The sequence below is a fragment of the Plasmodium gonderi genome (genome assembly GCF_002157705.1).
Source record: "Plasmodium gonderi DNA, contig: Chr13, whole genome shotgun sequence".
Taxonomy (NCBI): Eukaryota; Apicomplexa; class Aconoidasida; order Haemosporida; family Plasmodiidae; genus Plasmodium; species Plasmodium gonderi.
In genome coordinates, this window is record NW_021628938.1 from 678,806 (window position 1) to 690,353 (window position 11,548).

An 11,548-nucleotide genomic window follows, 5' to 3' on the forward strand; every position below is an offset into this window, starting at 1 on the left:
ATATGTATTTATATGTGTGTATGCGTTTACTTATTAATGTATGTACCAGCATGTGTACGCTTTTCTTTCTTCCACTATACATTGAGAAAGCTTACATATTAGTGCAAATAAATGTGCAAGAATACAATCACTGCGTGTATGTAAAAAGAAAAAAAAAAAAAAAAAAACACGTATGAGAAATGAAAAACACTAGACTAAGTTGACATATAAAGCACAAACAAAAACAAAGACACGTGCTTAACTTTTTGTATATTTATAATGTATTATTTATATCTATAACGAAATAAGAAAAAACATATCGACGGTAAAAAAGAAGCAGTTTATCAAAAATACACAATTAAATATAACTAAATGGACAAGAAAAAAAAAATTGAAATAAATGTAGGTTTATAAAATATGTCAGTGAACAATCATCAAATTGGTTGACTTATTTGTGTTACACATCGATGTGTGGATGTACATACTGATGTCGTTTTTTTTTTTTTTTTTTTTTTTAGATAAACATTCTTTATAAATAGTTCTACCATGATTTTTTAGAAAAAATTATGCACCACATGTTTACACGTCTCATATATCACATAAAAGTATTTTTTTTTTTTTTTTGTGTGTGTGTGTGTGTATATGTGCTCCTGTAACTTTTTTCCATTCAGTATAGGGGTAGATATATATAGAGATGTTCATATGCATGCACTTAATCATTTATACATAGGTAACACATTTAAATTGCAAAGGAAAAAAAAGAAAAAAAAAAAAAAAAAAACTTTAAGTGTGTACCAAGTTGTTAGAATTTATATATTACCTATAGAAACGAAAAAACAAAATTGTTTATTATTTATGGTGATCAAGAAAAGAATCCTGTGTGTGTATTTAAATCTATCGTTCAGTTATACAAAAATAATTGATTGTTGGGAAACCAAAAAAAAAAAAAATAATATAATATAAAATAAAAACATTTCAGTGAAAGATTCTTACAGAACAAATAGAGTAAAATTAACAAGAAAAAAAAAAAAAAAAAAAAAAAGTAAAATAACTGGATACAGATGAGGAAAAGGAAAGGTTGAGCTGATAGAAACCTTTTCTGTACTCAGTTCACTAATCCATTTTGTGTGAATGATATATTTTATGTTTACAAACCTTATCTTTTCTGTTCTTTTTCCGAAATTTATATTTCTATAGCACGTTGATGTGTTGTTCATTGACGTGTCATTCCTACTAGAGTGAACATTTTCCGTTCCATGTACCGGCTACCTTTACATGAGTACTTTAAATATGCTTTTATATAGGAACGTAATTATTTTACCTTCTTTTCTTTTTTCAAAGGAACCTTAATTTTTATGATAATCCATTTTTTACGAAACAGAAATAGCTGCGGGAAAAGGTATTGTCTTTTAAAAGGGTACGCCCATGTAATGTGAATTACAAGGGAAAAAAATGAAAAAAATACACACTCATCTTATTTAGCATATGCTTAGATTTATTTTATTCCCTTTTAATGTTACATCTTTTGTAAACAGAACGGGAACGAAAGCAAACAAGCATAAACAAAATTTGAATTTTTGGAACACTTTGTTGTTGTTGTTGTTGTTTTTTTTTTTTTTTTTTTTTTTTTTTTTTTGTTTTGTGCACTTTTTTACTTTTTGGTATGTGTTTTTTGGCTTGTTTGCATTTTTTATATTTTATTTTTTTTTCTTTTGTTGTGCTCTAGTGTGGACCCCCAAACAGGAACTAAATTTTCACTATTTTCTTTCATGCGGACGTTCATATATATATTTTTTCCTATTAAACTTTTTGATTCTTTTGTTTTCTTTTAGTTTTAAGTGTGCACCTAAGAATTTTCCATGTATGTACCCACATCACATGTGAATTCTGGTTATGTTACAATAGGAAGAAAAAGAAATATACATACCTATATACCTATAGCATAAAAAAATATATACCCTTGCGTCAATACATACACATGATATACATGTGCGATGTGCATATGTGCACCTAGGCATGTGCGTGCGGAAACCAACAGGTGGTTCCAAGGGACCATTCATTGCAACCTCCATATTGCAGTTACTTGCATTTTGTTGAAATAGTCACATCAAAGTTTTGTTACTTTTTTTTTATTTTTTCCTCTTTCTAAAATAATTTCTTTCCTTTTTAGCATTTCGTTATTTCACAATAAATTTGCTTTGAAACAAATTCAACTTTTCAATATAAGCAAATTATGTAAAAGAAATAAAACACTTAGAGCTTCGTGTCACGTTACACGTGACGCTTTTTATAATTTCGGAAAGGTGCGTGCGCTGCGCATTGGTAGAAATATCCTTAGAGTATCGGAAACTTTCAACCTTCAGAGTGGCAAAAAAAAAGAGGCCCATAAATAGAGCTTCAAGGAAAAAGTAAATAAAATATTACCTACTTGTTTATATGTTGGTATATAAACACCTATGTTCTCACTATTTTATGAGGGTTAAATTTTGTGCCTTTATATATATATTTTTTTAACCTCACGTCCACCTTTGTTCATGTGCTTAATTATTTAGCAACTACACTGACAAACAATAGCAATAAAAAATAAAAAAATTCATTTTACTAATAAATTATAAGTTTTTTTTTTTTTTTTTAATACATGTAAAAACGACTTATTATAGAGGATTCCATTTAATATAGGGCATAGAAAATTATCACAGCATATGATCATCGGCAAGTGCATGTGAAACTTGTATGGAAGAATATTAGCACCTCCCCCTCACGTTTGTCATCTTTCGGGAATACTATACATATATATATATATATATATATGTGCATAGAGAGCAAGGCAGTGAAATGCATTACCAGAGTTAGCACTTTCTGAAAACGAAACTGAAATTTTAGCAGGATGAAAAAGGAACAACATACATATCAATGCAACGAACCGAATGAATCTCTGGCTAGTAATGGTGGTTCAAACTACGCAGAGGGTTTTATGAAAAATGGAATAGAAGAAAGAGGCTTCCTGAACTGTAATGACAATTGTCATTATGAAAATAATGAAATGAAAGACCCCACGAGACATAAGAATAAGGGCATTTTGAATGATAAAAAAAATGAACAATTTAGTAAGATAAAAAAATCCCCAAATAATGCAATGCCAATGATAAGGAAAAAAAATGTGAACATTAATCATAATGAGGAGATTGTTCCATATGTATGTACTCTAGTTTCGTACAAAAATTACACCATTTTTTTCATAACACCTAATGGAAAATTTGCTGTATGGGTACATTCCCACAATGTCATTTTTCCCTTTTCGGTGGAACAAGAAACTGAAATAATTTTTGGTGAAAGGAATTATCCCTTTTTGGAAATGTTCTGTGCCAAATTTATGAAAGATCATGCCCCTTTGTTAAAGTACAAGCCTATTATATTTGCTATATCTCTTCACAAAATGTGCTTCGATGACACGAAAGTTTTAACAGATATATTTTCCACGTTAAGCTCTATGGTAAAGTAAATCTCGTGCTCCACGAAAATGATCGATTTAGAATATTTTAGTACTAGAAAAACTTGCACATAGGTTTTTATCCCTTTTACATATGATTATGTGCAAGGTTTTATATGTTTGTTTCCAAATTTATGGAGGACGACCATTCATTAAAAGTGTAATTAAGCATGCAATTCTTGTTAAACCCTAAACCCGGAGCATTTTCCTCCTAACCCACTATGTTTAGTTATTATATTTTTATCAAAAATGAAGAAGAAGAAGAAGAAGAAGAAGAAGAAAAAAAAAAAAAAAATAGTTCCTGTAGATCTCGTAAGACATTTTCAAAAGACACAGTAAATTTTTATTTATTTTTTTATTTCTTTCATCCGTTTTTCTATCCTAAGTATGTGAACATATATACATATGAATGGAGAATTTCCTTATCATGTGTCATGTAATTGTGCTAACAAAGGAGCTATGTAAGATTAAATTTTTTTTTTTTACATATTTCTGTGTAACGCTGTGTGTAATCTAAAAAAAAAAAAAAAAAAAAAAGCACCTGACTAGGCAATATTTTATTATTATTATTTTTTTTTTTTTTCATTGTGGAGAGCTTCCCACTTAACTAGCTCCAACTGCATATCACTTTTAAATACTAAATTTGTCCAAACCCTTATATGTTTCCATTTTAGCAAAATACTTTCGTCTTTTAATATATTCAAACGTAAACCTGTAAAAATTATATATGCATAGAAGTTGCAATTATTTCGTGCATTTAAATATTCATTCACTTTTTCGTTAACTTATTAAACCATTTCGCCGTATCCTGTTTAAGCTTAGCTGTTTTGTTAAGAGTACCTCTTCGTAAATGTTTATCGCCTTTTCAAATTTTATGTCACATTTTCCATTTGAATATATATTCTCCTAATTCATGTGCTATTACTAAGCAGGAGGTTCACATGTCTGCATATGAACTCATGAAGGTATAGAAATGAAAAACGTTCCTATTTTTGTGTGTACACAGACACATATCATATGTATGTTTCTATATATTCTAGTTTTTTCCTGACACTGCTTTAAGACTCTATATTCTCCTTTTTTTTTTTTTTTTCAGTCTTATTTTTTCATATTTTTGCGAGCACATATGGATGTTTGTTTTTCTTTTGTTGATTTATTTTGATTACTTATGAAGAAACAAAAAAATAGGGCATATCCCAACAATTTCAGATTCTTAAGTAGTTGCGAAAATTTTTTTTTTTTACTTAAATATAATGTTCCATTATTGAGGGTATTTTTTCTTCGATAATATTCATTTCCTTTAGATCTTCGTTTCTTCAAGTTGTAGGAACAGGTTTTATATTTTACCCCATTTTGGTGAGTACGAATGTTGTCTTGTTCAGGAGAATCACCATTAGAAACCGATTTAGAATGGGCGATATAATCATCATAGGAATTAACATCACTATTATGTGTCCCTCTTCTATGCGTAACACGCTTACGAGCAATGAATCTCGGATCATCGTTCCCACTTTGGTAATTTTCTTGGTAATAAGGCCTCCTAAGGGGAAGAAAATAATGGCAGCACTTTTTTCTCAGTTCTTCTTCCATATAATGTTTATTTGAGAGACACACATCTTTTAAATAATTTTGGTATTTTAATATGCTTTTATTTGTCGAATACAAATAATGTGAATTTTTGTTAACTTTGTCTGCTGTATGAAAACATTTATCATGAAACTCGCAAGGGGGGTGATCATAATGAAATGAATAATTTCCAGAATTATTGGAGCGATTGTAACTATGTTGATTTTCATTACAGTTATACCTATTAAAAGATGTATAGTAACTGTTTCTGCTATTTACACAGACTAAAGGGTTGAAGTTCATTACGCTATTTGTTATTGGGATATTACTGTTGCTACCTTCCTGGTAGACACCATTTGACATGTACTTCATTTGTAATTTTTTATTTTTATTACTATTTGGGTGATTTGTTAAAATATTCCCATTTCTGAATCTTTCTACATTGAATGGCCTAATTCCATACACTTTAGGAAGCATATATACTTTTTTATCTTTTTCGAAATCATCATTTTGGTTGTTCCTGATTGAGTCCAATTTCAATTTTTGTCGTGAATGGGAAGATTCTAATGATATTTCACTCATTGAACACTTCCTTTTTGAGAAATAGTCGTAGTTCGTTTCATACATATCTGCAATACTACCATTTGAAGATAACCCTGTGTCGGTGCCAGACATAAGGTTATAATGTTCAATCCAGTTACTTTGTCTTTCCCACGATTTTTTTTCATTAACATTTGGTTCTGCAGCCAATTGTGTATCTGCTTCATTTACCTTTTGATATATTTTTTTCTGTTTTTTATACTTTTTTTCACAGTTAGGGTAGTCATTATATATGTTATATTTTTCACTCCTTAATTCTTTTTGTACTGGCACATTTTTTACTAACTCTGTATATTCTTTTGATACGTAATGCCTCTGCACATTTTTAATATTTTTATTTTTTGACTTGAAGTATGTTTCTGCTATAGGAGCAATTCCCGCATCCACTTGGTTAACGTGCATTTTCTTCTCGATTTTTATATTCCCTAACTTCTTATCACTACTTCTGATTTTCTTTTATGCGAAAAATTCATACTTTTTTGCTTTGAACTTCTTTTAGAATTTTAAAAAGTTGTGTGTCCGCTTTATTTTTGTTGTTCATCGCATATGATGCTGTTTCGTTACTGGGGTAGTTTTTGTCTTTGTGTCTTAAAGGGGGAATAAAAAGAATAGCAAGAAAAAAATAACCAGCAAAAAATAGCAAGAAAAAAATAACCAGCAAAAAATAGCAAGAAAAAAATGACACCAAAAAATAGCAAGAAAAAAATGACACCAAAAAATAGCAAGAAAAAAATGACACCAAAAAATAGTAAGAAAAAAATAATAATAAATATTTTCTGTTTAATGGTTTCGAAACGCCATGTATTAACAGGTTGATCTGGGTGTGTCATAAAATCCACTCGTTGTGCATGATCTTCCTCGTTTTTGAATGAATTTGTTTGTTGTACATATTATGCATGCACACATACGAACACGCAAAACAAATTTTTTATGAATGGCCATTTTGAAAAAACGCAAAGTTCTTTCACATGTATGAGGGCCTCTCGTTATCCCACGATATGAACGTTTTTATATGTGCATTCATAAGAAGTGTAACATACAAATGTTGTTATTATAAAATGTAAGAAAAGTGTGCATTACTTATAGAAACATATATTTTATAAAACTTAATCATAACAAAAAAGGTGCTATGCTATTCCTTAACATAAATGGTTACTTAAAGTGAGAGTTTGTAGCAAGAATTAATTTACAAAAAAATTTAAAATCCAATTTGATTGCTTTGTTTTAATCAATTTGGAAGGAACAAATGGGAAACATAATGTATCATATTTATACACTTTTTCTCGATTTACTAAACTTGTGCAGATATATTCTTGTTTTGTGATTAAATGAAATTATTTGAAAATTGCAAAAAAAAAGACAGGTAATAATGTAGTCTATAATTTTCCATGTAATGTGCCTTTTTTGGAAAAACATTTAGGCAACAAATTTTTAAAAATATTCATCCATTTTTGTTCAAAAGGAGAGGGGTTGTTACTTGTCTTTAGTTTTCTTGAAATCTTTTCTATTTTGTGAACTTTTATATGAACAATTCAGAAAAAAAAAAAACTTGCAGCTACGAAAATAACCTTAACAATATTGAAAACAATGAAATAAAACAAAAATAACTCAAGCCCATTTATAGCTACATTTTACCCCTCGAGATATTTCCGTTTCATTTTTAAATAACGCAACATGGACTCCTAAAGAATGACGTTTTTTACAAATGAATGAGAAAAAACGCTTTGAGTAAAAACCCAATTGGGACATGTACTTTAACGGAAAAGCGAACCATCTTTTTTTCTTTTTTTTTAAGAGATGTTAATCAGCTGTTTTTTTGTTTAAAAAGATTTTCATGTGTTTTTGAAAAATAGGCAAAATTTTAATTAAAAATGTATATACATATATATATATACACATATACATGTATTTATGTACACATTTTCAACACATGTGGGACGAATGAAATTGGAATGGAATTGTGGGGAAAAAAATAACGAAGCAAAAATAAAGTAGACCATACAACAATGTAAATAATAAGAAAAGAAAAAAAAAAAAAAAAAAACATTAATTATGCCTTTATAATATGTGTGCATAAATATAAATCAAAAAAAGAAAAAAAAAATTCGACTGCGTGTGTTTCCCATTTATGGGTGCTAAAATTACAAGAATGGGAAAATACATTCATGCATGAACACAAAGTAGACATTAACACTGTGTAGGTGAAGTTTCGCATAGGAAAAGAAAAGACAAATGACTAAAAACAGTATGCAGATTACAAGTAATGGAACTTTTTGCATTTGTGGAAATTTAAAACATTACATACTCTGCATAGAAGAAATTGCAAGAAAATGTTAATTTACAGAAAAATACATACTGGGACTCGGCGAAATGGGGTGCAAATTTGAGGAATGGGGAACATATATTACTCTAAATATTATCCCCTCACTCCTTGATTCTCCATCCTCTTCCTCAGATCTGGTAACCCTAATTATTCATTCTACTGCTTCAATGCTTCAATACTTCACTTAATGTGGGCCCTCCTCAGTGTTACCGCTCTGACAGACAAAATATCTCTAATTTTAGCTATATCCTCACATTCCATCCATCCGTATTCCTTTGTACATATTTCCTGCGTCTTCAAATTTAATAAATGATCTGAGACATTGTTGTCATATATGTCTATATACTGATATACGGTTGACAGTTTTAGGGGTGTTATAGAAAAATGTGTTTCGGCAGAGAAACTTTTTCTAAGATGAAAAGTAATTGATTTTTTTAAAAACTGAAATATATCATTAATTTCTTCATTCATTTGTGGGGTGATTTCATCAACTGGAGAATCAACACTTGAATATATGTCGAACATATTTTTAAGATCATTTATGTCTTTTGGATATTCACTATCAGTTGATGTATTGTGAACTGATTTGTCCCATTTTTGAGTATCATCATAATTGTCATAATTTTCAAAAACATTTTGTGACCATTCGGAATATACATTAAAATCTCTTTTATCATTTTTTTCCATTTTAATTTCTTGCTTTTTATCTACAATATTAATCTCCCTTTGAGAAGCATTTATTTTTTTACCTTTTGTATGTGTTTTTTTTTTCCTAATGTTGTGCAGATTTTTGATTATTTTTGTAACTACATTATCGATGAAATTTTTTTTTTTAACAATAATTCTGCTGATTTCATTTGCACTTTTTGTCTTAATTTCTTTAAAATAATTATCCCTAAAATCTATAGTTTGGTAAATATAACTGGATGGGTCTTTCCGAGGGTCATATCCATACTTACAATATGTACGTCTCCATGGCCCGTCAGCGAAGTAAAAGCAAATTCGTGAAAAACAACTTTTGAGACAGTAGGTGCTCACATTTTCAAGATGTTCCAATATAACTTCCTTTGTCCATATAGGTCTAACTTCAAAGAGTTCTTTTACCTTTTTATATAACTTGTCAGAAACGTATTTTTTTAATGCAGAATCGAAAGGTACACATGGGAGGGTAGGATCATCAAATTTGGCTATCGGATTACAGTGGACTGTTTTTTTTATTACTATAATTTGGTTACTAGGTTTGTCTGATAAGTTCATAATTCGACTTACGCTTCTTGATTCATCTGTTTCTTTTTCACCCTGCAGGTTACTACTGAGGGCCGACGGACGTATAAGTAACTCTTCTTCATCATTGTACGCGGGAGAAAATATTTTACTGTCACGCAAAGCTTGAACATTATGTTTATGAGGATGCTCTCCCACGCTTCTGCCACCTGCAGCAGAAAAAGTCTCTCTATCAAGGATATTTTTATAAGCGTCTTTCACATCTTCGTTATGGGAATGTGAATCCATGTTCTTATGCAATTCTTGAGTGTTGAGCATTTCTTCTTCATACATGTCATGTCTACTTTGGGAAAATTTGGCTGTGCTCTTTTGTGTGGCACTAGCTGATTGACCTTTTTCAGTTTTGCTCATGATTAACTCTTGAATGAATTCTTCCATTTCACCTGCACTGGCTTCAACTTGTGAATAAAGAGGTGAAGTATATTTACTTATTAAATATTTGTATTCCCTAAGATACTTGCTGGTTGTCTTAGATTCATAATTTCTGTAAAAATAAGGATTTGTACATTTGCTATGAATACAACAATTTAATTCATATCCTTCACTTTCATCTGAAGAATATTCACATTCTTTCACTTTATCAAATAGTGTAGTGTACTTATTAGAATCTATTATTTTTTTATATATTTCATTTTCATCTGTATCAGTAAAATAATAATCATCTTCCTGATTATCGGTTTGCACCATGTAGTTATCTCGGCAGTTTTGAAAGAGGAATGATTCCATATTTGCAAAGTATGGTTCGGTACTTATATGTGCCACACTTGATTTTCCCCTTATATTTGCTCTACCAATACAGGCATTGTTCATTTTCACATTTTCTCCTATTATTTTTCTTACACTTTCGCTAACGGTTCTTCGATTCCTTCGAGCTTCTTTTCCCTTCACATTGTGGCTCGAGTCCCTGCTGACTCGCCGGCTCTTGTGTGGACTTAAACTTTGGCTTCCACATGGGCTACCATTTCTACTACCATTTGGAAAAGCGCTACCATTGTAATTCCTCCTATTGGGATTCATTTCATAAATTTGCATGTCTGTGGTGGAGACCTTTTGTCTATTTTCTATTCTTTCTTCAGGAGCAATTGCGTAGATATTATCTCTCGATTTCCCGCCTACATATGCAATTCCTGTATTCGAATTAAGGGCATAGAAATTTAAATTATTTGTATTACTCCAATATTTCTTCAAGAAGGAATTCGTGTCTTTATTATGATCCCTATTAATAATATTGTTCATATTTGTGGAATATCTATGTTCGTAGGTAGCTATATTTTGAGGGTAATAATTTCGGTTAAAAATGGATTGTTCATATGGGTTCATATTAGGATTCATCAAATTCACATACTGCGTATTAGAGTTATGCATGCACATATCTGTCATATTATTCATGCTGCAACTTTTACGACTTAAAAAATCGTTCATATGGGACATATTTTCTTTGTCACCATTTTGATGAGGATGAAATTGGTTTATTGTAATATCGGTTAATGCTCCTTTATTTTGAACATATGATGCCTGGTTATGTATGTTTTCATTGATTTTAAGAATGATTAGATCTTTACTACCATTTTGGTTAATATTTTCTACAATGTCACAAGTGTTGCCTTTTTTTCTCACTCTTTCTTCCCCTTTTTGCTCTTTTTTTTTTTTTTTTTTTTTTTTTTTCCTTTTCTTTTCTTGACTTCCTCTAGTTAAATACTGCATATAATTGATGTCGTAATCGTGCCTATTGTAAAATGTGGGGATGTAGTAAAAATCGATCATATTGTCAAAATAGTACAGATATCGAACAAAGCCGAGAAATTCAAATTTGTATACATTTTTCCTTGTTTTTTTAATTTTAATTAACACATTATACACTTTTGCTGAATTAGCTGATATAAATGATGAAAACATATCATTACTATTTACTGTTAAAATTAAATTTTCATTAGTTCTGTATCCATTGTAATGAAAATTGAATAGTTCTGTCATTTTTTTTACTCCTCCTAAGCTTTCAACTGCAGACAATCCACTACTTCCCTTTTTTACTCTCCCTGGAATTTCTACACAAATGTATTCATTCTTTCTTACTTTCTCAAAATAGACGCTTTCATTTCGTTCACTTTCCCTTGCTTCCTTTGTGTACAAGTCGTCGTTTATAGTTTCAACTTTTTCCCGGCTCATATCAGTACTTAGTTCTAAATTTATATGTGCAGTTTGGCTTTATACACGCCCAAGTGAAAAAAAAAAAAAAAAAAAAAAAAAAAAAAAAACACACGCACACAAGAAGAAGAAGTATATGTTACATTACACATATCATGATA

General features: G+C 30.0%; 3 protein-coding genes across 3 annotated transcripts; 1 reads left to right on the forward strand and 2 right to left on the reverse strand.

Moving 5' to 3' along the window:
- Positions 1-2,866: 2,866 nt before the first annotated feature.
- Positions 2,867-3,481, forward strand: PGO_131080 (hypothetical protein, conserved; the record flags this gene model as incomplete). The annotated part of the gene is made up of 1 exon (XM_028689624.1): positions 2,867-3,481. The coding sequence occupies one exon, from the start codon at positions 2,867-2,869 to the stop codon at positions 3,479-3,481; it is 615 nt and encodes a 204-aa protein (XP_028545425.1).
- A 1,086-nt stretch (positions 3,482-4,567) lies between these two features.
- Positions 4,568-6,037, reverse strand: PGO_131090 (hypothetical protein; the record flags this gene model as incomplete). The annotated part of the gene is made up of 1 exon (XM_028689625.1): positions 4,568-6,037. The coding sequence occupies one exon, from the start codon at positions 6,035-6,037 to the stop codon at positions 4,568-4,570; it is 1,470 nt and encodes a 489-aa protein (XP_028545426.1).
- A 2,101-nt stretch (positions 6,038-8,138) lies between these two features.
- On the reverse strand, positions 8,139-11,539 carry PGO_131100 (general transcription factor 3C polypeptide 5; the record flags this gene model as incomplete). The annotated part of the gene is made up of 2 exons (XM_028689626.1): positions 8,139-11,445; positions 11,499-11,539. 2 exons carry the CDS (start codon positions 11,537-11,539, stop codon positions 8,139-8,141), a joined length of 3,348 nt encoding a protein of 1,115 aa, XP_028545427.1.
- Positions 11,540-11,548: the final 9 nt, after the last annotated feature.